The sequence below is a fragment of the Passer montanus genome, unplaced genomic scaffold, assembly GCF_014805655.1.
Source record: "Passer montanus isolate IOZ18808 unplaced genomic scaffold, ASM1480565v1 scaffold30, whole genome shotgun sequence".
Classification (NCBI taxonomy): domain Eukaryota; kingdom Metazoa; phylum Chordata; class Aves; order Passeriformes; family Passeridae; genus Passer; species Passer montanus.
In genome coordinates this window covers 4,686,579-4,709,849 of record NW_024367708.1, presented here as the reverse complement: position 1 = coordinate 4,709,849, position 23,271 = coordinate 4,686,579, and the positions used below count along the sequence as shown (strand labels likewise).

The following is a 23,271-nucleotide window of genomic DNA, read 5'->3' as shown; positions in this document are numbered from 1 at the left end:
ATGTCCTTTTTTTGGTCTAGTGATCCACCCCAATGGGTTGGAAATAATGACAAACCACAATAACAATAGCCAGCTAAACAAAACAAGTATAAACAGAAACAACAACTGAGGCTGGGAAGAGAAATGGCCTTTGGGGATATTATTTTGAAGAGACTTGAGACTTTGATTTCCCAGGCAGAGGGGATGGCAAATCAGCCAGTGTGACTCCTTGTTTCTTGAGAAAGAGACAAACCACATTTTTCAAAATCTTCCTGTAGCCAAAGCTGTTGAACTGACTCCACTACAGTAAAAAGGAGTGAAATGAGAAAATAGGGAGGTCAGTACAAAAACAAAGGTTGGATATCCCATGACTCCGCTCTGCAGCCTTTCTAAGGTGCTGCCTCAAAAGCAGAGAATCTCCCTTGGCACCACATATCTTTGCTTGATCCCATGGGAAGGAGAAGGCTCTAATCAGGTTCCTGAGCCCTGTGTAGGACAAAGATCCCACTAAGTGTAAAAGTCCTGTGTATTGACACAAGCACTGCACATACAAGAGAAAGTTTGTCCCTGTTATACAGCACAGGGAGACTGGCAGAACACAAACAAGCCATATTGTTATTGTGTATGCCACAAATTCAAAGCTGAGGCAGGTGAGAAGGGTGCTGCCCCAGCCAGCACCAGGCCACAGGCAGGCAGAGCAGGGCTGGGGCAGCCCTGGCCCCAAGCCTGTCACCACAGCTGCCCAGCTGGGTGGGAAGGAACAACAACAGGAGCTGGAGCTATAGGAACAATTGGAAATATGAATTAAGCCCAAGACTGATGGGCAGCATAAACAAAACAGGGCAGAGACTGAGCAGGAAAAATGAAGGAAGGAAGCCTGCTTTAACAAGCTATCCTTGAAACCTCATTTCAGGATGCTGTCTGCTGCCACCTGAACAGGTTCTCCTGCAGAAATAACTCACATTTGCCTAGCTGAAGTTACTTTCTTTTTCAGTGTGAATTCACTTTGTCTCTGTAATATAACCAACTTTCCCGCTCCCCATATCCTCCTCCCTTCCCCCCTCATTTAGGAGACTCCAAAATAAAGAAATTATCTACTCCTTGGAAACAGAAATTCATCATTACATTTCTTTCTCAATACAGTACACATAACAGGGAGTTTTAAATTTCCCCAGCTGCTTGGATATTTGGACTGGACACGGAGCACCCATTTTGTCCTCAGCTAACCTGGGGAGCTTGCTGCTGTGACAGGTCACGAAAAGCAAGTATTTGCCAGGATTCAGAACTGAAATGAATGTGCAAATGAACATGCACACACACAGCCCAATATATATTTATATACATATTTATATATAAACAGCAACTACTTTTAGAAAGGGCAATAACAACATCAAAGGAATCTGGTGAACAAAGGTGCTCTCCATTTGCCACAGACTGGCCTTTTTTGTAGAGAGACTGGGCTCTGCCTGGTCTCCATGGGTTCTCCACTGGCCTGAGTCTGCTCAAATACCAAATCCCAAACAAGAGCATTGGTGAGGGTGCTGGATACATTGCAGATGACAACAACAACCCCATGGTTAGTAGTGCAGGAGAAGAGGAATAAGTAAACACAAACAAATATGCCAGTCACTTTATTAAAAGCATATCCATTGGGCTGCTTCTGCTACTTACAGTGGCCAATAAATTGCCTCTGTCCTAACACACTCAAAGTGCCAGGATACATTATTCAGTACATGAGTAATCAACCACATTCTTTTGGCTAATAGTAAGTTGTTGATCTGGACTCTTCATGAAGGTCAATAGCAACACCACTATGGTAGCTGTAGAGCGTGACAGAGCCTCATTACCCACCAGATTAAAACAAAGATCCATGCAAGGATCCTGGGTGATGAAGGTAACAAGGTTCCTAAGTGGGCAGAGGCATTTCTGTGGATGATCAGGCTGTAAAGTCACATCGAAAACCATGAGAAGGGACTCAGCACCCAGTCAAGTGGAGGACAAGTTGTTCATGTGGCCACCAGAAAAACCAGTAGGCCCACTGGATTTTCTCTCTTCACATGGAATGATAATTCGGGTTCTGAAGGGTAATTGGAGAGCTGAACTTGAGGGTGGCCTCGGTATCCTGGGGGACTCTGCACCAACTGCTGTAAAGGAACCAAGCAGGGGCTATGGTAACACTGCTTTTTCTTGCAGGTTTTCAGAACAGGCAGCTGTTGAAGTCCTGTATTAATACTGTGCTCTGCAGCTATAGTGCTTGCCAGAAAAGAAAGCCCCTCTAGGTTTTGTAACATTTGTGCATGGAATGGGTCTGTTCTCTCTCTGTTTGCATTAGGTTAAATGCTGCTGAAGTAGACAGGCCTAATTATGGCCTTTCATTCAAGATTAATATGAAGCCATTAGGCTGGTTTATGCAACCAGGTAGCTGAGCAATAGAAACATCTAAAAGAAGTATGAGGCAAGAAGTTGGAGGCTGAAACCATGCAATCAGCGGGCTTTCATTGTGAAAAGGATTGGGAAAGAGAGTGAGTGCTGCCTTCATCCACTGACTTGAGACAAAACTCAGCAAAGAGGAGACAGGGGCTACCAAACCCACCAGCAGTCTAGCTCAGACCAGGGGCTGAGCCAAACAGGGGAGCTTGCCAATGCCAATGCCCCCATCACCGCTGGTACTCAGCAGAATGAGCTTTAGAAGCTCTTTCCCAGTGACGTGGACAATTGCCCAATTCATTTCCAGCTGCTTCTCCAAGCGGAAATGCCTCAAAGAAACTTGGGTGTTTTTCTAATGGCTCTACCTATGCTCCAAAACATTGTTCTGCTTTACTTTTGCAGTTGTGCAGTTAGGTGACATTCAGGGAGAATGTCTTAGCAGTTAAGTGGGTCTTCACTAACGTGGTTAATGCCATCCTAGCTATTTTGTAAAAGGAGAGATTAGATGACATGTGAGAGACAATAATTAAGAGAGAAAAATCAATTGAAGAAAAATCAAAGTTTGATTGTAAGGAAAGAACATAGAATTTCAAGAAAGGATTTAGGAACCAGAGTTTATGAGATAATAATGGTATTTTGAATAAATTATTGGTTTGAATATTAACATTTGCTAGCAAAGTATATTTAACTGGCTCTTTCATTGGTTTTGAGATAAATTTCTTTTAAAAAGCCCAGCATGCCTTTTCTCTTGAAGCGAGGAGGAAAGAAGAGAGATGTACCCCCAGAGATGAACATACACAACCACTTGAATTTTTCATGTGAATTGTACTTCCACTTCCAAGGGAGAAACACCAAAGACACTGATATGGTAGGCATAGTGCTGATATTGCATAGTGCTGCTGTGGCATCTTCCTGCCTTTTTAGGGCATGAAAGGACCTTTTTGGAGAGAAATTTATTTTGAGCAATAGTTGATGAGTGCGAATAGGTTTTAACCATTTTGGAAGTGTGTAGGAATTTGGATACTTCTATACACCCAAGAGGTACCTTTGATTTCCAATAATGCTACTGTGGATGGACAACTGCAACCATTTTCAGGCAACCAGTCACTTCCTTTTAAGCTCTGATGGCAGAAAAGCACCAACCCTTATCCCTTCACATGTATAATTTTCATCAGGGCGGGATGCAGAAGTGCCAGGTACTTTCCAAAGAGGCAGTTCCTATGTAGAACAGACATTCTTTGCTTAATACTGTCATGATTTCCAGCTTCTACTGCAAAACACAGAACTTTCATTGTCAGGAGCTAGAGAAAGCACATGCACGCACACACACTTTAGGCACTTTGTTTTATTTTGCAAAAAAAAAAAAAAGTCTTTATATATAAACGATTTCATTCTCTCTCAAAACATTCTACAACTATACAGCTGTTTGCTCCATCATTTGCATAGGAAATACCACAATACAAAAATAAGGTAGGGGGGAAGCAAAAGAAGCAAAACAGCAACCAATTTCTGCATGTGTTTCCACGTATAAACATTTGAAGCCTTACAAAATTATTTACATCGTTTGTCAACTATTTACATTGAGAGCAACATTTCTAACTATAACAAACAAAACTATAATTTATCAAGTATACGTAAAATTGTCTTAAAAAAAAGAATAGTCTATCATATACCACAAATAAATAAAGACAAACAACAGTTTTAACAAAGCTAGGTTTTCCTGCAAGACCCTTTTTTTTGGTATTTTGATTGTCTATTCTAGCCTTTGGTTGACAGCTTAGTATTACGGCTTGTGAAGTTCAGACACTTCTTAGGTTTGTTTGGTTTTCTCCTGTTGTCTGGCCAAATCCTTCCTGGTCTAACCTCATCTTTGGCCCTCCGTCTACGATTTCAAGGCTGAGCATGGTGGATCAAAGTCATTGTTAGCATAAAAGGGCACCATTTCATTGACTTCAGTGGAGTTTCAGATACTTCTGTAAGCAGAAAATTTTTCCCTGCGTGTGTCAATCTGAACAGTGGATTAACTAAACTGCACTGTAATTTTTAAAAAATTACTGTATCCTTTACCTTCTAGTAAATTACATCCAGTAGCCACATGAAACTAGATCATACTGGTGCTGAACCAGCTTAGTATGTCTGTGTATGAAAACTGCATCCTAAATCCTTCTTTTTAAAGTGATACTAAGTTTAGCTTATGGTAAGAGGTTTAACATTCTGTGTTCATTTTAACTATCCCCGCTATTTCAGCTTCCAACATTGACTTTACAGTTCATTCTCCACGTTTTGCCCTTTTATGCAATTTGAAAACAAACCTCTGCTTTGAATATTCAGTGCACACCATTGAGTTAACAGGTACAAAACATCTGACTAAATTGGTACTATTTTGAGAGGTATTTAAGTAACTTTTTTTATAAATGTGCCATGTTATCAAATGTAAAACAACTGCTTTTTTCAGATGTTTCTTAGAAAACTTTTGTATTAAACCTAAAAAGCTGATTTGCATATTTACAAAATCTTTGTCATAGCAAACATGCAACACACAGAACAAAATGCTTTGTTCTATGGCTGTTTATGAATTTTTCTCTGTATTTTATATCCACAGAATGGCTTAACATTAAAAAAAAACCCCACATGTACTTAAGTATGTCCAGTAAAAACCTGACAGATTACAGTTCATGGCTTGTCCACTCTGTGCATTCATCTGCATCCTCTCATTAATTTGTTTACTAAACATTGTCACAATAATGACAGTGCTTTGGTCAAAACACTGCAAGAGGAAAAAAAAAGTATAAAGCTGCAACGTGTTGAGATATAATACTTGTAAAGAGATGAAACCTGCTGACTAAAGCCATATACATCATGAAAGCAAACAAACGACTGAACACTCTGGTAATTGTGATACAGTGTCTTCCCTTTTTCTGCATAAATATACAAAATATACATTTCCAGTTCCTTTTGAGATCTCTTTTAAGTGGATACACTCAAAAATTCAACTAATTTCAGTTGTATGTCGAGAGTCAATAGGAAATTGCATAGATACAGAACAGCCTCAATGACCAGTCCATCTCCTAGTTCTGATGCCTCTTCATGTGGAGCGCCAGGTGATCGGAGCGGGAGAAGCTGCGGTTGCAGACGGCGCACTGGAAGGGCTTTGCCCCCGTGTGCTTCCTGTAGTGGCGCGTCAGTTCGTCGGAGCGCGCGAACCTCCAGTCGCAGCCATCCCATGTGCACTTGTAGGGCTTCTCACCTGGAACAGAGCAGGCAGAAATGGAGCTGTCAGCTGCCACTCCTCAGCAGAAAACCGGCACGAGTCCGCACCGAACGGCACTGCTCTTCCATTACAAACAAGGAGCTGACATATCCTAATTATTCACAACTCTATTCATCAGGCCCCAAACTAACAGCACCTTTGTTTTTTCAGCTCTTGAAAATGGGATTTAATACCTCATTAAAATGTACAAAACTTCCAAACATGCAAATTGGAGAGAGCTACGGTACAGAAATGCAGAGTTAAAAAGCCTGCATGAGACCAAAACCTGCTCCTTTACACTCACCACAGTATGAGAGGGAGTAGGGGGAAAAAAAGTGTATGTCGAGAGTCAATAGGAAATTGCATAGATACAGAACAGCCTCAATGACCAGTCCATCTCCTAGTTCTGATGCCTCTTCATGTGGAGCGCCAGGTGATCGGAGCGGGAGAAGCTGCGGTTGCAGACGGCGCACTGGAAGGGCTTTGCCCCCGTGTGCTTCCTGTAGTGGCGCGTCAGTTCGTCGGAGCGCGCGAACCTCCAGTCGCAGCCATCCCATGTGCACTTGTAGGGCTTCTCACCTGGAACAGAGCAGGCAGAAATGGAGCTGTCAGCTGCCACTCCTCAGCAGAAAACCGGCACGAGTCCGCACCGAACGGCACTGCTCTTCCATTACAAACAAGGAGCTGACATATCCTAATTATTCACAACTCTATTCATCAGGCCCCAAACTAACAGCACCTTTGTTTTTTCAGCTCTTGAAAATGGGATTTAATACCTCGTTAAAATGTACAAAACTTCCAAACATGCAAATTGGAGAGAGCTACGGTACAGAAATGCAGAGTTAAAAAGCCTGCATGAGACCAAAACCTGCTCCTTTACACTCACCACAGTATGAGAGGGAGTAGGGGAAAGAAAAACCCAGTCTCATGTGACAATCAAGCCTGGTTAGTAACTTAACTTGCACCTTTCAAAAATGGGCAAGTTATAGAGTGCTTTTTTAAGAGGTCTGAAATGGGAAAGAAGACTTCTATAAGGATTCTTTGCAGTGTGCAGATCTGTTCAAGAGCTTCTGATGTGTGAAGAAAGGGGCACAGTGTGCTACAAACACAATGGGGATAGTATTTCCTAAAATGTCACAAGCAATAAAAACTTGTGGTATCCTGCCTGCGGCTAGCTATAAATAGGAGAAATCACCTCCAAGTTCAAAGCACTCATTTTCAGAATGAAATGTCTTTAATCAGGTGCTTAAATAGCCATATTTTAAGATGGCAAGTTCTTGCTGTCTTCAGCAGTCTATACTGATGCAGGAGGAACATGGCATCTCAAAACTTGCTGTGTTACAGCAGCAACCGGCCCAGGCACCTGAAATGTTCACGTTCATCCATTTTAGAACTGGAAACACAGTATTTTATGCATGCCTACAATTTACAAGTGTTTGTTGAAATGGGAGAAATATGTAGTCACAAAGCTATGATGACTTCTGTGTGAAACCAGAATTTTACATGTGTATGTACACCTGCCTAGGAGCTTGTGTGGGCATGATGTCACCACACAAGCAAGCTTCATATAAATAAAGAGGTTAATGTTTGATGTTGTTTGACAAAAACACCTTGCAGTTGGGAGGGTAAATTGCTATCTGTATTATTTTGTATTAATTTGACCCATTTGTCAAGAAGATAACTTGGCAGTAGCTCCTCTTGTAACAGAAACCGACCAAAGCTGACCTTTTCAAACAGTTCTTTCTAATCCATCTTACAGATCTTCTACATCTCCACTGGTCCCAAACCTTTACACTGACAGCTCAATCCTACTGCAGTGAAGTGCCTCCTACTTTTCCCTGTTTCACTACCACACACGACCATGAAGAGAGAGAGGGGCCAGTATCCTGCACTCAGAGTACTATTCTACATTAGGTATGAAGGTAACACCATCCGAGAAGCTCCAAAGCATTACTTCAAAGGCACTTCTTTGCAGATGAAATTAAGAAACTGCATTTGTCTGTGAGTTTCTACTGCTTTGTCTGATCAGCTAGAAAGTTTTCATCTACTACTGAGAACAGAACCAGCCCGTTGCTCATAATGGGGATGTGACTTTGTACTGGCAGGTGTTGTCACAACCAGAACTAGACTTTTTCAAAAAAAACTAACCACCCACCCAACCAACAATCTCTTCACATCAACAGCAACTGGGATTTATTGAAGTCATGGTGGAAACATCACTCTTTAGGAAAGTCAAGAACCCAGCATCACCTCTCACAGAATTTGTAATTATTTGGGGGATCACAAATCAGAACAGAAGTCATCACAGATTTCTGTAACAGGTGAATTAACTCTGAGTAAATTCTGAATTGCTTAGAGTAAATTCTGATGCTGATTGAAGACGTGAATGATCATACAGGGTTCTTTTTTGCTCTGTGAAAACAACATATACTGTAAGCTAAAATACAAATTTCATTCAAACCCAGTGTGTAAAGCTTTTCTAAAACAAATTAATCCAGCTGAGAACACATTTGATCTTCACAGTAGAATGACAGGAAAGGTCCCTATTCAGTGAAGGATCTTTTGCACTATATAGATGATCCTCGATGTATTTTAATTGGGTAAACAGTGGAGGCAGTAAAAGCCTGGGCTGCTGATCCAAAGGCACAGCACCAGGGAGATGATCTTTGAATACTTTGTATTAAAGCACATGTGCATACACAGGGGTTACACAAAAGCATTACTCCTGTTTTTTTGAAATGTCTTAATTTAGAGACTGTGTATTTATTTATTTTCCTCCTTTCTTTCTCCTTTTCTCCCTGTTTCCTTTAAATTCTTCTTTAGAAATTTTCACTCAAAGCTGCCACATTATACTTGACGCTGAAGTCACAATGCTGTGAGCCTGACACCCTCACTGTCCAAGGGAGTGCATATACAGCCAGGCCTGCATCTACTCCAAATGCTTCTTCTTGTGTTTTGCAGAATTATACAAGAAACGAGTGAGAATGTAAAGAGGGCAGAAAAACAGCACTAGTTAACAAAAGCCTAGGAATATCCAACCGGACTGGAATGGGGACCTGGAGATTAAGATCTGTTTCCAAGTCTGGCACTGAGGAGGTATGAAGTACGCGCAACTTCCACTGAGTGTTGGACTATGCTGCACTGTAAAAGCAGCCTCAAAGTTGTCCTGTGTAGGTGACACCTGACCCTGTCAGAGTCCAAACAGCAACAAAAAAAGCTGTCCCCTGTTAAAACTTCTCCTAACACGCGAGCAGTGTCAGCAGGTGCTGTGAAGGCTCCTGGCAGAGGAAGTGTCGGCGTGCCGGCAGTCTGGGCAGCAGCGATCCCTGTGCCCTGCTGGGTGCCACAGCCTCCCAGGCCACGCTGAGTCCCACAGCTAGGACCCCCATCAAACTCCAGGGCATTCAACTTTGTAGAGACGCTCTTTAGAAGCTCACCACACTGTCATGGTCACACCACTGCCTGCCACAGCCACAAATCATCCTGGACAACAGCGTTGCTCCAGGGAAAAGCTCAGGCAGTGCCATGCAGAACAGCACCACTCCTCCTTGCTGGCAGACTGCTGCAGACCTGAGCTAAACCAAGCGCTGCTCAGGGGATGAGCACAGGCAACAAGCTGGTGCCTTACTCAGATTGTTTTAATAGTGTTACTTTTATGTACTGGAAATTAAAGCCAGAACGCTGTTTTAACCCCTGCTTTGGCCAACAGTGAGAACTGGAAAATATATTTTTAGTGCCAGTGTAGAGGCTCAGATTATTTTGAATAAATCCTAGGGGTAAAATACTGAATATCTATGTTTGTAATGCTAGTTTCCGCTGGAAAGTTTTATTTAAGAACTGAATCAATTTCAAATGTTTTCCTTTTGGGCAAGGAAGAAGGGGGGTAAAAAAAAAGTAGTTGGAGATTAATTTTCACTCCTTTAGAGCAAGCAGAAGAACAACTAACTGGTAGTGTTTCCTCTCTCTCAACCTATAGACAGGCTTTTTGTCATTTAGCAGAAGTAAGAATTTGGTTTTAAGTTCCTGCAAGCAAGGGGAAAAGAGTCTCATATTTTTTGAAGTGATCATACTTCTTTGCTGTGCTCACTTTGAAGATTGGAGAAATGTGGGTTGAAGACTTACTTTTAAATAAATCAGGTATACACAACAAGGGACACTGAACTCTTTATCCACTGTTTTCGTTGGCTACATAGTAATGTAAGATTTGTTTACTTTAATGATTGTACGAAATACAGTAGCTGTAAAGTTTCAGAAGTATTTGGTTTTCCTCCAGCAATTTAGGGCTTCTATAGGGTGCTAAACCAAGAATGCCACTGGTCATCAAACACGAGGGCAGTACAGCTCAGTTACTGGAACATGATCATGGTATCAAACACATATTTCACTGTAAAAGCAAGAAAACACTAACTCCTCCACTTCAGGGGAGCTTCCACGGGATTTGTTAGAATGTCAACACTGTTCAACTAAAACACCATGGAGGAAGCTGGTACCGATTTCCAGCCAAATAGCACACTCCAACCCTTTCTTCCCAAGCCAGAAATATTATACACAGCACTTCTGGGAAACAGAACTGCTTTCCTTTAAATTATACTTCAACAGGATAGGGATTTCATAAGTTTAATTGGATTTCTGCACAACCTCCTTCCAGTATCAATGGTTTAAAATATTTTGCTAGGCTTATGCATCACAAAATATATTTTCAAGTTCTTGAGTTCTTGATATGTATCCATTCTCCAGTTTAAAAAAAATACATTTGTGGAGCATGAGAATGAGACTTGTGTTTCAGCACAGAAATTTTAAGCCCTAATGTTTAGATTGGAAAGTCTTTTAAAGAAAGCACGCAGCAAGAGATAAGGGAGTTTAACCTGAAAGGAGACTATTTTGCTTCCAAAGTGTCTATTTGTTATTAAAAAAATTATTCATAATGCTGTGAGATTACAAAAAGACATTTAGATGTTCACATATAATGTGCTACACCAGCCAGCCACTTCAGCAGATAAAACCTCCCCCAGCAGATCCCATGGTTCAGGTTTCTTATCAATACCACAGGAGAGTGGTCTGGACCAGTAAAGTACACACACTGTATTGCCTCTTCTCCCTTTAATTTATCTTCTGATTCAGTTGTGTCAAAATGCACCAGTGGCTTTCCTAACATTTAATTCTAATTGCTGGCAGCGACCCTCATGGCCATGCTCATTTGGGTAAGGCACAGTGCCACCAGTGCAGGGGGAGACGGTCATTTTGAAGATACCCTCTATCTCCAACACGCAGCCTCTGTTGAAGAACATGTTTCTGTTTTAAATTGTTTGGAAAAAACAAGTCACTGACAGACTCAGTTATTGATGAATCTCCCCATTAAGAAGAAAATAAGCTTCCTTATTTCACCAAAGAGTTTTATGACTTTATTTCTGCAATTCACTGCCAGGACAGCTTTTTTTTAAGAAAAAGTTGTAAACAGCAAGGGCTGGATTTTCAAACCTGAAGTTAGGTAATTCTATTGGTATGCAGAAATCCAAATAAAGATATTACACCAGCCAATGCCTGCAACTTCACTTGTTTCCTATAAGAAATTTCTGTCAGAGCAGTGAATTTGGAGCTTCCTTAAGGAATAACAAATAGTACACTTTTCAGAGACTCCAAAATCACAACACCTGATTACAGCTCATAAGGGTATAAAAGTATAAAGACAGCCCCGCTGTCTCCAGTCTTGCAATCATTTTAATATTACTTGTGCTTATTACGGAACTATTTCTAGCTGCAAGTGGCTGGCCTTAAAAAATATTCAGGTAGGTGTGATAAAATTGTGGCAGGCAAAGCAGAAGTTTCTGTACCAAAACTGTACCAGCTATGTACATAACCTTTATCATGTTCAGCTTTAAAACAGATTATGTTGTCTCAAAGCTTTTTGGTACATGTTTTGAAATTTTTCACATATTAACATCAGTTATCTTAATTTCTTGACATAGCCTCAAATTTTAGAAAAAAAAAACCAAAAAAAACAATGAAATTATTTTTTCTGTTTTAGTTTGCTTGAAATAGTGTTTCCCTAGCTAACAGCACCATAGTTTTAAACTCTGACCGGGTGACTGGACCTGAAAGTAGTTACTGGGGTGTATGTCCCCAAGCATTCAGAAGTTTTTTGCTCTCAATGTTTACCTAAAATCAGATCTTCTTTGTCTTATTGACTAAGAGAGTTTAAACTAAGAGACTACAGCTAAGTGCTGTAGTCATTAAAAGCAGCTTCTAGGTTTGGTTTTGGGGTTTTTTTTTGAGAAAGAACAGAAAGCTGGATTTTTAAAATAAGTAATTCTTCAGGTGTTTAAAAGATATTTAGTGCACTAGAATTCTCAGTTGTCCACGATGGAGATGGATGAGAGGACTGATAGCAAGCCAGGTACATCCAGCTTATTCTGTGTGTGACAAAACAAATGTAGTCTTTGCCACATTCATCCACAAATGGTATGAATGACAACGTGTGCAGCACACTTCTAAATGCAATAAGGTCTCTGCCTACTAGAGCAGTGGCTAAAGGGGTACTATTAAATACTACTTCACAATGAAACAGCAGTTTAAGGAATTTTTGAGCTCAGCACAAAGTCCGGTCACTGATAAATGAAGCACGAACAGGAATAAAAGATAACTCACTGGTGATCAAAGAGGACAGTCAAAGGAATTTACTGTCTGACTACAGAGGTGCAGAAGGCATTACCTTCTCAGCACTCCCACCAGTGCTAGAAGCATACTTATTTTGCTAAGTGTTGTCTTATGCTGTTCAAGGATTAGTGGGGAATCTTGACTGCCCTGTGCTATGGTTTATTTTCTTTCTGGTATAACATTCTGTCTTAACAGAGGTGGTCTCTCTTCAAGGAGATATGCAAACACAGGGGAAAGGAATTTTTTAAAGTAGGTTTATAAGAAATCCATGCCATTTGGGGTGCACGGCTGTGTCTACACATCCTGTGCTGAAGAACACATTTCCTCACCTCTGCCTGTGGTACAAGAACTGCTCTTTAGCTCTCTCACCAATAACACTGGCTTTTGTACAGTCAGATAAGAGGTGCTCTTAAAATGGAATTTATTAAACGCATACTCTAAACTTCCAGGTTTCCATCTACTGTATGCACATATACACCAAAAGAAAAAAAAAGTAATACATTAAAGGCATTTTAACTCAAATCAAAGCACTGTACACTCGCCAAAACCAAAGGTTTTAATATATCCTTAATCAGAGTTGTTAAGAGATCTCTGAATATAAATAATGCAGCCTGACAGGACAGGAATGCTGCTACCAAGATACTCAGACTAAACTAGGACATTACTTAAATGTTTCTAATCTTTCACCAATGGGAGGTGCAGGTCATCTAACAAACAACAAGCAACACACTACCCTGGCTGGAACCAGGAGTCAGTCATCCCAGTCAAGCCTCAGAAATTAATTACAATAAGGAAAGTCTGATCAAATAATGGAAAGTTTTAATCACTGGCAATTGCTGTGAATCTTGGGACTATTAGCCTATGTAGGGCGGTCTCAAAATGAACTATATTTAAAGCTGGTCTCTTAGGTCAACAGTTTCCTTATCAAGAATCAAATATCCTGGAACTGAAGTTTAATCCTCTCAGGGAGCAATTGACAGAAACAACAGTTTTTTTAAGCTGTCATGCTTAGAGGGACTTTCTAGGCTTTTAATCAAAAAGAAAATATTAGGCTTTTCTTTTTCAGTATCTAAAATCTAACTGGAATACCCTCACCTGACACCTTGGAATTTAATTCCTGCTTCACAGAAGTTTTATGCTGGATACCAGTGAGAATGATCAGTAATGTTTAAATAAAATTTAGGTTTATGCTGCTAACATTTCAACCTCTTTTGAGCAACACATTCAAACACTTCCCATTCTGCTTATGACTGCAGATGAAGAACCAGATCAATTATTCCCAAGGCCTGTGATCATTCATGAAGTGTTTGAAGAAAATGCATTCTTTTCCCTTAAATTGTGGTTTGCACAGGAAAATAATGTACTTCCATTTCTCACACAGGCAACTAATGGATTTAGCAGAATTCATAAATAAAAGATACTAACATACCCTTCAGCAGTGTCTAGCAACACTGCACTTTAATGCACTTTGTCAACAGTTTTCTTTAACTCTCCTCCACTTTTCCTTATGGTCTCTATCAATGATGGCATTTACTGACAGCTCCTCAAAGTGTAATCTATGCAACTCACCCATTTAACAGGCCAAAGAAGCTGGATCTGCACAGAAGTATTACTTAATTGCTGTTTTCATGATTTCAGGATAAGGTTTGCTATGGCTGCAACTATGAGCAAGGCAGAGTCTTTTGGAGCCTCCATTCCTCATTTGCACACCATGAGCAAAATCCCTCACCAAAGTCTTGGTATGATTTGAGTTCATACATGTTTTCCCCATGTGCTTTTCCTCCAGCGGGAGCCCAACTACTACTTGTCTTCCCTTCCCAACCAGGCTTCTTCCTGAATTCCTGGGCAAATGACACCACCCTGAACAAGTGTCCACATAGGTACGGTGAATTGAGAGCACCAAGTCCCAGGGACTGCTGAAGTCTACTGCTTACAACTGGTTCTAATTCTGGATCTATTGAGGCAGAGATCTAAAATAAAATAAAACGTTTAACACCTTGACAAACCGCACAAGTCAGCAGCTGTTCCATGCCTATATAAACATTTGAAATAACCAGGGACAGTGGAAGTATTTTGAGTGCATCTCATTAGGGAAATGCCATTTCTCTTGAGTTATCTCGGCTTCCACTTCCCATCACCAAATACAAGCTAGATCTATAGATAGAGATGAAATAGTTCTGCAGTTAATGCTAGAAACTATTAATGGCAAGCCCACCATGTGACCAGAGAACATGCCTGTACAAAGACTCTGTATACGGAAAACCAGTACGCAGCTGGAAAATGTCCTCAATGTGCGTGCCTTGATGTGTCCAAAACAATCACAGATTTTCCTCTTAAAAACATACACAACTCTGAAGTGTGCAGCTGCTCACAGAAATAATTAACCTCCCCACCGACCCCGAAGCCAGCTGCTCTGCAGCATTACAGGTAGCGTACAGGCATGGTATTCCAGGTGCCTGCACAGTCAATAGTCAATGTCCACAATTCAAATGCTTGGCATAAAAAGAAATCTAAAAGGATACGTTATAGGACCACTGCTTCTAAATGATTACGTGATACATATGTGTATATACTTGGATGCCGGAAGAACTAAATGAAGTTTATCTGCAATACGCAAGTAACTGCTTTTCCCGGAAATGTGGCACACCTTTCAGTTTGGACATACGGCTGTTATGCCAGAGCTTTCAGGTGGCTTTGCTGCTGAACAGCCCGTGATAAATGCACAACCCCCTCACACATTAGATACAGCAGTTGCGCAGTGCCATGTACGAAACAAAACTTGTTCCATGACAAACAGGTAACATTATTTTAAAAGAAACTATCTGCTTCAAAGGCCAAAAATTCCACCTGTTTTGAAAGATTTTCTAATAGGTACTTTAAAATACTGAGAACCATTTTACCTGTTTCAGAAGTAACTAACATCAAATTCAGGTATCACATTGAAGTGTTTTAAGGTATCAAAATGTACTACATGTCTGCTCCAGAACTGGAGCAGGGAAATCGACAAACAACATTCGGTATTTTTTCAACACTCGAACCTTTGTTCATATTCTGTTTTGGGGTTGCCAATTTACCAACTAAAATTTATTTCATCGTTAACACATGGTAAAGCATTACATTGGGAAAGAAAAATGTGCGCCTGCTTCGGCAACCAGCAAAAACACATAACCCTATCTTAGCTCTTAGCAGGAACACTGGATTCCTGATCAACAGCAAGAGTCCAGTGTAACTACACTAAATCAGCATAACTATATCACTTTATACCACCTGACCTGGTGGAAGGTAAACAGCTCCAGAACACCTAAGAAGAAAAAGATACGGGATTTTCCTCTTGCCCATTTCCTACACTTTTTTTTTTTAGATGTAATTTATAAAATCTGACAGTATGTTCATATCTGAACTAAAAAAAAATATACTACAGCCTACATTCCATCTATCAAAAGTAACATTTCCCTTAGGCTTGTTCTCAAAGATCATCTACTAAACCCAGAGAAAGCTTTTCAGAAGAAAAAGGCTGCTAAATAAATACTGTGAAAAGGCTGAGATTTTCCAATACAAAAGGAAAACCATGAGGTCTGTCTTGACTTTTAATGGCAGACAAACTTAGCTGCAGGCTCTTTTATTTTAAGATGACAGATTGCTGAGAAGGGCAGGGACTGGTTGGGATGAGAGAGAGACTGCAGCCAATTTTAAAAGGTATTGTTAAGAAACTAAGAATAAGGAGAGAACAACTTCAGTGGTCCATGATTACTAAAGAACGGGTTTAGCCAGATAAACAGGTCTGCTATCCCTGAAGGGATTTGAAAGAATATCACACACAACTTTATTAAAACGGCTTACGTGACATTTGCTTTAGACTTTGAAGGTAAAAGCTTCACAAGGTCCTTTAAAAATGTTTTAAAACTGAAAAATCAAAACTTATTAGTGCTGTATTAATTCACAGTTCTGGGGGGATGGGATGAACAACGGCACATCCCCTAATTTAGCCCTCGGCATCGATCCCTGCCGAGATCAATAGCAAGATTCCCTTGCACTCTTGGGGAAGGCTGAGCAACTTCACAGATTTCCCTGAGAGTTTGCACCCCTTTACTTTAGCATTCCTTAATCGATCAAACCTTAAGTCAGAGATCTGGCTCTTGAAACACAGTTCAATCGTATGTTAAGGCAGAGATCAGAATCGCTGCTGGAAATCTTCAAGTATGAAGTGAATATTCAGGAGAGTTAAACTAATCCAAACTCTGAAATACTGCAGGTAACAGGATACAGGACTCACATTCTTGCATGTAATGCACGCTTTAGACAGTTTATCCCTTCATTCACCTCCCCAGAAGACCCTTTGTATTACAGACCTGCTTAAGTTCACTAGATTTTTATCTAAAACAACATTCTTGTTTCCATGAATACATCAGCTCCTCTGACCTTTGCACATTTTATCCACATTTCTAGGTAAAAAAGTGAAGGTAACAATAAACATTAGTGACCCTAAGCAATATATGCTAGCCATGAGGTATGTATTTCTATGCATACAAGAAACTAACTTTTAAACCCTGAAGTCATTACCACTCAAGGCACAGAAAACGTTACAAATTGATTTAAAAAAGGAAAAGCATTCATTTCAAATGCTGACTAGGTAGTGTTAATGTTTAGACTAAAGCTTTGCTTTTATCTCTCTTCCTAGTTATTTTATAATAGCAATCAAGATATTTAAAACTGGCATTTAGTTCCTGGCTGAAGTGCGCAAGTGGAAATCGTACACTTAAATTTACAGATTATTTATTAAACTGGGATTCTACTCTCTGACACTACTCAGATTTTCAGCCTCATGAAAATACTCCTTTCTTACTAAACTTACTGCTAGCAAGTGATTATATATTAATAATACTTTTAACAGCGTTGGTGCTTAGCCTGTCTCTAATGCAAAACAATAATTTTCTACACTCGCTTTTAATTTTTCACTGTACAACACAAGTAACTTTCATTTCTGAAAACAAGATTTCCTTAGTAACACTTATCATGGACTCAACTTCTTTACAGCAATCTAACAATCCATTTATAATAGCTGCTGAACAGAAGGCCTTGTTTCCAGAGAGACAGTGAAACATTTTGTTAGACCATAGCTCCGGACAAGCTTTGATTTAAGCTTAGGTGAAAACTCACTCCTTGAATGGCACAGTCCTCCTCTTCGATAACAAAGTTGCTTGAACTGTGACTCGTGTTTTGCTCTGATTCCAAGCCCATGCATAAAAGAACCGGAGTTCACACTCACTTCTAAATACAGGAGTCACAGTCCTTTCATTTCATTTCTTTACAAAATCAAGTCATGTGCTATTCACCAATTTAGCGTGAGTGGTTCTGTACCAAGATCCCAGCAAAGAACTGTCCTTAACAGTTTCGGGCGTGCTGGTGGTGAGCAATGTGTTTTTCCTTCTCTCCCTCTGCCCTTCTCCCCCCTGCCTCAGCAGGTGAACACTTGGGAAGAGCATGTGGGGCAGTTCCACCTCCCAGCCACTGTCCTCAGCATTCACAGCTCCTGCGCCCATACAACCAACACCGTGCCCAGCTCCGCTCCTCGCGGGTCCAGGAACAGGGACGGCCTCTGTAGCTGCAAGCAGTTTGATCAGGGTAAAAAAAACAACTGTGACACACTGACACTTTTAATTTTCTTCATTTTAATGTCTTTCCCTGACAGAATTAAAAAAAAAAAAATCTAAATTATGTCCTTTTAAAAAAAAATAAACATGGAGAACCATTTGTCTTTCAAAAAAATTGTAAAGCCCGCTTAGTGCCAAGGACAAAGAAAATGGACATATCTTGGGAGTTTTCATGTCGTTTGTGAAAAATTCTAAGATTAAATAATCCTAAAAGGTCAAAAAGAAAGCCCAAGCCAGATTTATCTACTCAGATAAATCTTCAAAAGTAAAATGTCTTTACTGTGTTTAATTCACTATTTGGGGAGGAAAGAAGATTTTTTTTTTAACACTTCAGTGGCATTTTAGACTGAAAAGGAAAGTTTCCATCTACTTCGTTGTCAGCTCTTTTGAGTTCCATTGAGGTTTAACAAAACTGCATTAATAAAACAAATTTTGCTTCTCACTGACCAATCCTCAAATATTTTGTAGCTGAATTGCCAGTCAGTCCACAACACTCTAGAGAAAACAGGGAGAGGCTGGCAGACCCAGTGTGATTGCTTTGTCAGAAAACGCGTCAGCCACGGACGAACAAGAGACAGCGAGAGAGCGAGTGCATACATACCTGTGTGAGTTCTCAGGTGCGCTTTTAAGTGAGAAGACTTCGTATAAACTTTTGATCAGCCTAAACAAAACAAAACAAAAAAAAAAACAAAAAAAAAAGCAAAGAGGCTTCAGTAGAGAGAACAGAAACACTCCACATTATGTTTGAATTTCCTCATTCAGTGCTGGGGTACCATCTGGACACATTAAAGTTTACTACTTTCTGGCATAATTGTTGTCATTTAGAAGCAAAATTCTATATAGAATGTTCTTAGAGATATGTTGCTTGACACAGAAAAGAGAAAAACATGCATGTTTCTGGTCAACTTACTGCTTTGTAATGTAGTATATAGGCCAATAGCTGCTACAATCTATGCACAGTAACACCTGCTATGTAAACCAACAACTTAGCAGAGGGGGATTATTTGACTTTTTTTTTTAATTCCAGTGGACCTGATCAAGCCAGACTCCGTGTCATTGTCACCCAGGGCTCAACACAACTCTTTCACTGGGCATTTATTGTAAGACACACTGAATGGACGATACGGCACCCAGAGTTGGTAAAGGGGGAGCAGCAATTTCTCTCTGCGCTTACAATGGGTGTGCACGCCCTGTATCTGGGATCACGTACTACATGGAAGCACACTTTACAGATCCCTCTTCCCCTCCAGTGCAGAAGGCAATCCATCTGTGGACAATTTTCAGAGATGGTTTTAATGGATTTATGAGGGCAGCTGAATCTCCTGTTTGTAACAGGGAAGAAAGAATGGCTCTGGCCTTGGCTACCAGGAGCTGAAATTACTCTTGCAGTGCCAGAAAATTCAAACAGAGCTGCACTGCACTGGACAATCTGAGCCCCTGCTCCATCATGAATACTGGACAGTCACACTAATTTACATTAGTAAAGCCCAAAATTTTTATTTTTTCATTTTCTACAGAGTCTCTATTTTGTAACATGATAAAATCAGCTCAAGAGAATAACAAATTACATGAAGAATACCAATTATTTAACGAATGTGTGAGAGTCTTCCATTCAAAACAGTGACAAAGACAAATTCTACTTGGACAAAGAACTATTTGGTTCTCCCTAGGTGTAGACCACAGCTGAAGAAAACCACTTATACCTCATCCATTATTATTCACACTTTTTTTTTTTTTTTATTGCAAGAGCTGGGATTTTCTGGCACAGATTGCTTACCTGGGTAGTCACAGTAGTGGATACGTCTTTTCTCCAAATCTGGGTTACTTCTCCTGTTGTATCTGACAGGTTGGATGTTCTGGGGGGTTATGGGCAGAGTCGCTGGTAAATTCGGGTTGTGAATCGCCAGCTTGGAAGCTATAGTTGCGGCGTATGAAGGAGGAGGGGTTAAATTCTGCAGCATCTCTGCTTGTCTGTCTGGACTTCCAGGCTCTGAGCTTGGGGGTGAAGGAGGGAAGTAAGTGGCCTGCTGCTGCAGAAACTGGTTTGGCATGGTGTAGGTACAGGGGGGGATGCCCTGGAACTGTTTCATTGCAGTCTGTGGAACAGCCGAGGAGAGCGTGTTAAGGCCCGCCATGGCTGAGGGCATGGAGACGTTGCTGAGGGAGTCCATCACGGCTGCCTGAGGAGTGGTGCTAGGCATGTCTAAATCCGGCGAGCTCAAGAGCTGATACAACTGGCCTTGCTGAGGCGTGATGGAAAGATGGACATCTGGAGTAGGAAGCTCCTGCTTGATGAAAATGTTGTTCACGTCAGGAGTTTGGTGGGAGCTGAAGATGCTGGTAAATTCTGGGAGGGCCTGAGTGGGAGCAGGAGCAGGGGCAGTAGTTTCGTTCTGGTGACTGAAGATGGTGACTGAAGATGGTTCTGTCTTGATGTGGGTTACACAGGGTCGCTGAGATTTGTACAAGCCAGTTCTCAGGTGGCTGATGTCGGGCAGGAAGACGTTCATGTTGATGCTGTAAGGCAACCCTTCGCTGTCAGTGAAAAACTGGTCTACAACCGAGGCACTGTCTCTTCTGTATTTCTTATGTTCAGGGATGACGGGAACGGGTGGGAGCTGAGGTGCCAAGTATTTCTCCATTTCACATCTCGTCTACAAAGACAAAACAGACCATAATCCAGCTAAGAAAGATGATGGCATCCAAGTCATGTGAGGCTTTACAAATAAAAGGCAATACTGTTCATCCAGCCGCAAGACACCTAGAGAGGAAGTTATGAATGCTCACACTAATGAAAACCTGCTTGATTTTACAATCAGCACGCTGATCAACATCATCAAGGACAAGGAGATAAAGTCACGGTACAAAGCGTTGACACATTAAGACAGATCTGATGTTTCAGCATACACAAACTTTTCATCTTTTATGCCTAAAAGACAGTGCGAGGCACAGAAGTGACAGGCGCTGTGCCTAATCTGCAGATCTCCTGCTCTGGAATTCACTGCTCGAGCAGGGTGACTGCCTATCTGTTTCACCCGCTTCTCTTTGAAATGCTAACTGTAAAAGCCACATCCTCAGCTGACTATCTGAATACTAAGACTTCAAATAATGTTTATATATATATAAAAAACATACTTCCATGATTTTTCATCTCTAGAAGAATGGGATTTAATTAGAAATACAACACCAAAGTGTAAAGTTATTAATAATATCGGATAAAAAAGAGACGGGTTGAGTACATCAGAGTACTCTTTGTGTAAAGTGTCTCCAGGACTACACTTAAACCAATAATAATCTATGCAGTGTGTAATTGTCTAATAGCGTGATAAACATGTCCCTATCCATGCCTCGGTCCTCGGAGAGCTCTTTAATTACTGGAAAATCACCCTCTTAGCGCAGTAGTGCGAGGGAATCCGTGGGTGGCTGGAGCCCTATACATTACTGGCGTACAGTCATCGGCAAAACATTCACCATGCAGTCTTCAGTGGGCAAATGCTACATTCCCCCCTGCCCTGTCAAGAGAGAGCTCATACCAGACCCGTTTAGCACCCCGCAAGCGAAAGCAGCTGACAAACACCAACTCTGCCCGAAAGTGGATTTTAGGACCTTTCTTCAAAGACCCCCGGTAAACACCACAAACAAACACAGCCGCCTTCCCGTCCCTTTGATCTGGATCTGCCCCGACATGCCAGGCTACTTTTTCCAGCTCTTGTTTACGAGTCGAGGGCAGCTCGCTTTGAAGACGGAGACTTATTTACTCGTTAGGGAAGACAGCACCGAAAGGCAGCGCCCGACACAGCGCTGCCCGGCACCGGGGCTCCCTCTCCGCCGACCCGGGCAACGCCGGTGCCTCGCAGGGCGCGGGGAGCCGCCCTGGAGCGAACACTGTCCGCGGGCTGGAGCCCGGCTGCGGTTGGCACCTTCCCGCTTTTAGCTCCTCCAGCTGTTTGCCTGCGGATCCGTTCCCAAACAGCCTCCTGGGACGGGCACAAAGTCCTGGGAAGTCCCCCGTTACCAGCGAGTCGTGTGCTCTCCCCCCCCGCCCCCCGAACATGACTCCTTGCGTGGGCGAGGAGGACAGGCGGCCGCTCTAATTCTGCCGCCGGGCAAGTGCGAAGGCAGCAGCTGTAGCTTTCAACACACTGGCGGGGGCAGCCCGGCTCCCCCCGCCTCCCCGGGACGGCCCCGGCCGCCTCGCCGCGCTCCGCCGGCGGGAACGGGGAGCGCTCCCCGCTCCGCCCGGGCGGGATGGGCGGCGTGGCCGCTGCCCCGCACATACACACCGACCCATACACACAAACACGACACGGGCACACACGCACACTCTGCCGCTGCCGCCACAGCCCCGCAGTTGGGTGTCCGCCGCCCTCGCCCCGCAGTCCGGCCCCACCCAGTCCCGCCCGCTCCGCTCCGGCCGGGGCGAGGCGCGGCTCCGGGGCTGCGCGGGCACCGGGTGCCCACGGCGGGCTCTGAGCGGTGCTCGCTGCCTACCTGCACCATCTCCTCCGCCGGCAGGTTCGCGCCGCCGCCCCCCGGGTGCTGCTGCTGCTGCGGCGGCGGCGGCGGCTGCTGCTTCATGTCCTCTCCGGGGAAGATCGCTGCCTCCCGGGCGCCCAGCACGGGCTTCAGCTGCGCGAACACCGGCTCCTCGGGCTGCTGCACGGGCCCCAGGCGGGCGGTCATGGTCAGCACCCTGGTGGCCATGGGGCTGGCGGCGGGCGCGGCGCGGACGGGCTGCCCGCCCCGGCGCAGGGCGAGTGACCCGCGGGCTCCGGGCGGGCGGGCGGTGGCTGCTCGTGCGCTCGCTGCCCAGGAGCACCAGCCCAGAGCGCATCCACTCCGTATCGTCAGTGCCTCCGCCTGTACCTGGCCGCGGGTATCTACCCGGTGACACACGCCCGCCTCTATTTCACCCTACTCCACCCCCGGCCCCCCCCTACACCCCACCCAGCCCGGAGAGGGGGCCGGCCCTGCCGCCCGCCCTGCCTACGGGGAGCGCGGGCAGCTCCTCCCCGCCTCCCGGTCCGGCACGGCCCGCTTCGGCCCTGCCCCGCAGCGCCGGCGATGGCGGAGCGGTCCCGATCCCGGTTCCGATCCCGATCCCGGTCCCGGTGCCGCCCGGGCAGCAGCCGGGGAGCGGTGCCCTGCGCAGAGTCCCCGGAAAGGAGCACTCGCCCCGGAGTGGCAGCGGATTTTCAGCAAGTGCGGCGCTCCGCCGAGGCTTCTCCCGTGCCTGTACTATTATTTATAGTCTTGTAAAGAAGCGCTGCTAATGTGGGCACTTTAAAACAACTGTCTTGTCCTACCTTT

At 43.0% G+C, this 23,271-nt stretch overlaps 1 protein-coding gene across 2 annotated transcripts; it reads right to left on the bottom strand.

The window, feature by feature from the left end:
- Nucleotides 1–6,000: 6,000 nt before the first annotated feature.
- On the bottom strand, nucleotides 6,001–22,906 carry KLF5 (Kruppel like factor 5). 2 transcript variants are annotated; one of them, XM_039714645.1, is made up of 4 exons: nucleotides 22,453–22,905; nucleotides 19,739–20,615; nucleotides 18,563–18,622; nucleotides 6,001–6,235 (listed from the first exon to the last, which is right to left on the bottom strand). In XM_039714645.1, the coding sequence occupies exons 1-3, from the start codon at nucleotides 22,663–22,665 to the stop codon at nucleotides 18,618–18,620; spliced, it is 1,095 nt and encodes a 364-aa protein (XP_039570579.1). In that variant the 5' UTR covers nucleotides 22,666–22,905; the 3' UTR covers nucleotides 6,001–6,235; nucleotides 18,563–18,617. The 2 variants fall into 2 exon arrangements, with proteins under 2 accessions (XP_039570579.1, XP_039570580.1); XM_039714646.1 differs by lacking the exon at nucleotides 6,001–6,235 and adding an exon at nucleotides 15,753–17,912 and having other exon boundaries at nucleotides 22,453–22,906.
- Nucleotides 22,907–23,271: the final 365 nt, after the last annotated feature.

What these genes read in the sequence shown, in the direction of transcription:
- KLF5 (XM_039714646.1), bottom strand. Translation starts at nt 22,665, where the DNA reads ATGGCCACCAGGGTGCTGACCATGACCGCCCGCCTGGGGCCCGTGCAG. An exon ending in CGGCGGAGGAGATGGTGCAG is followed by an intron (nt 20,616 to 22,452) that starts GTAGGCAGCGAG and finishes TTGTCTTTGTAG; the next exon opens with ACGAGATGTGAAATGGAGAA.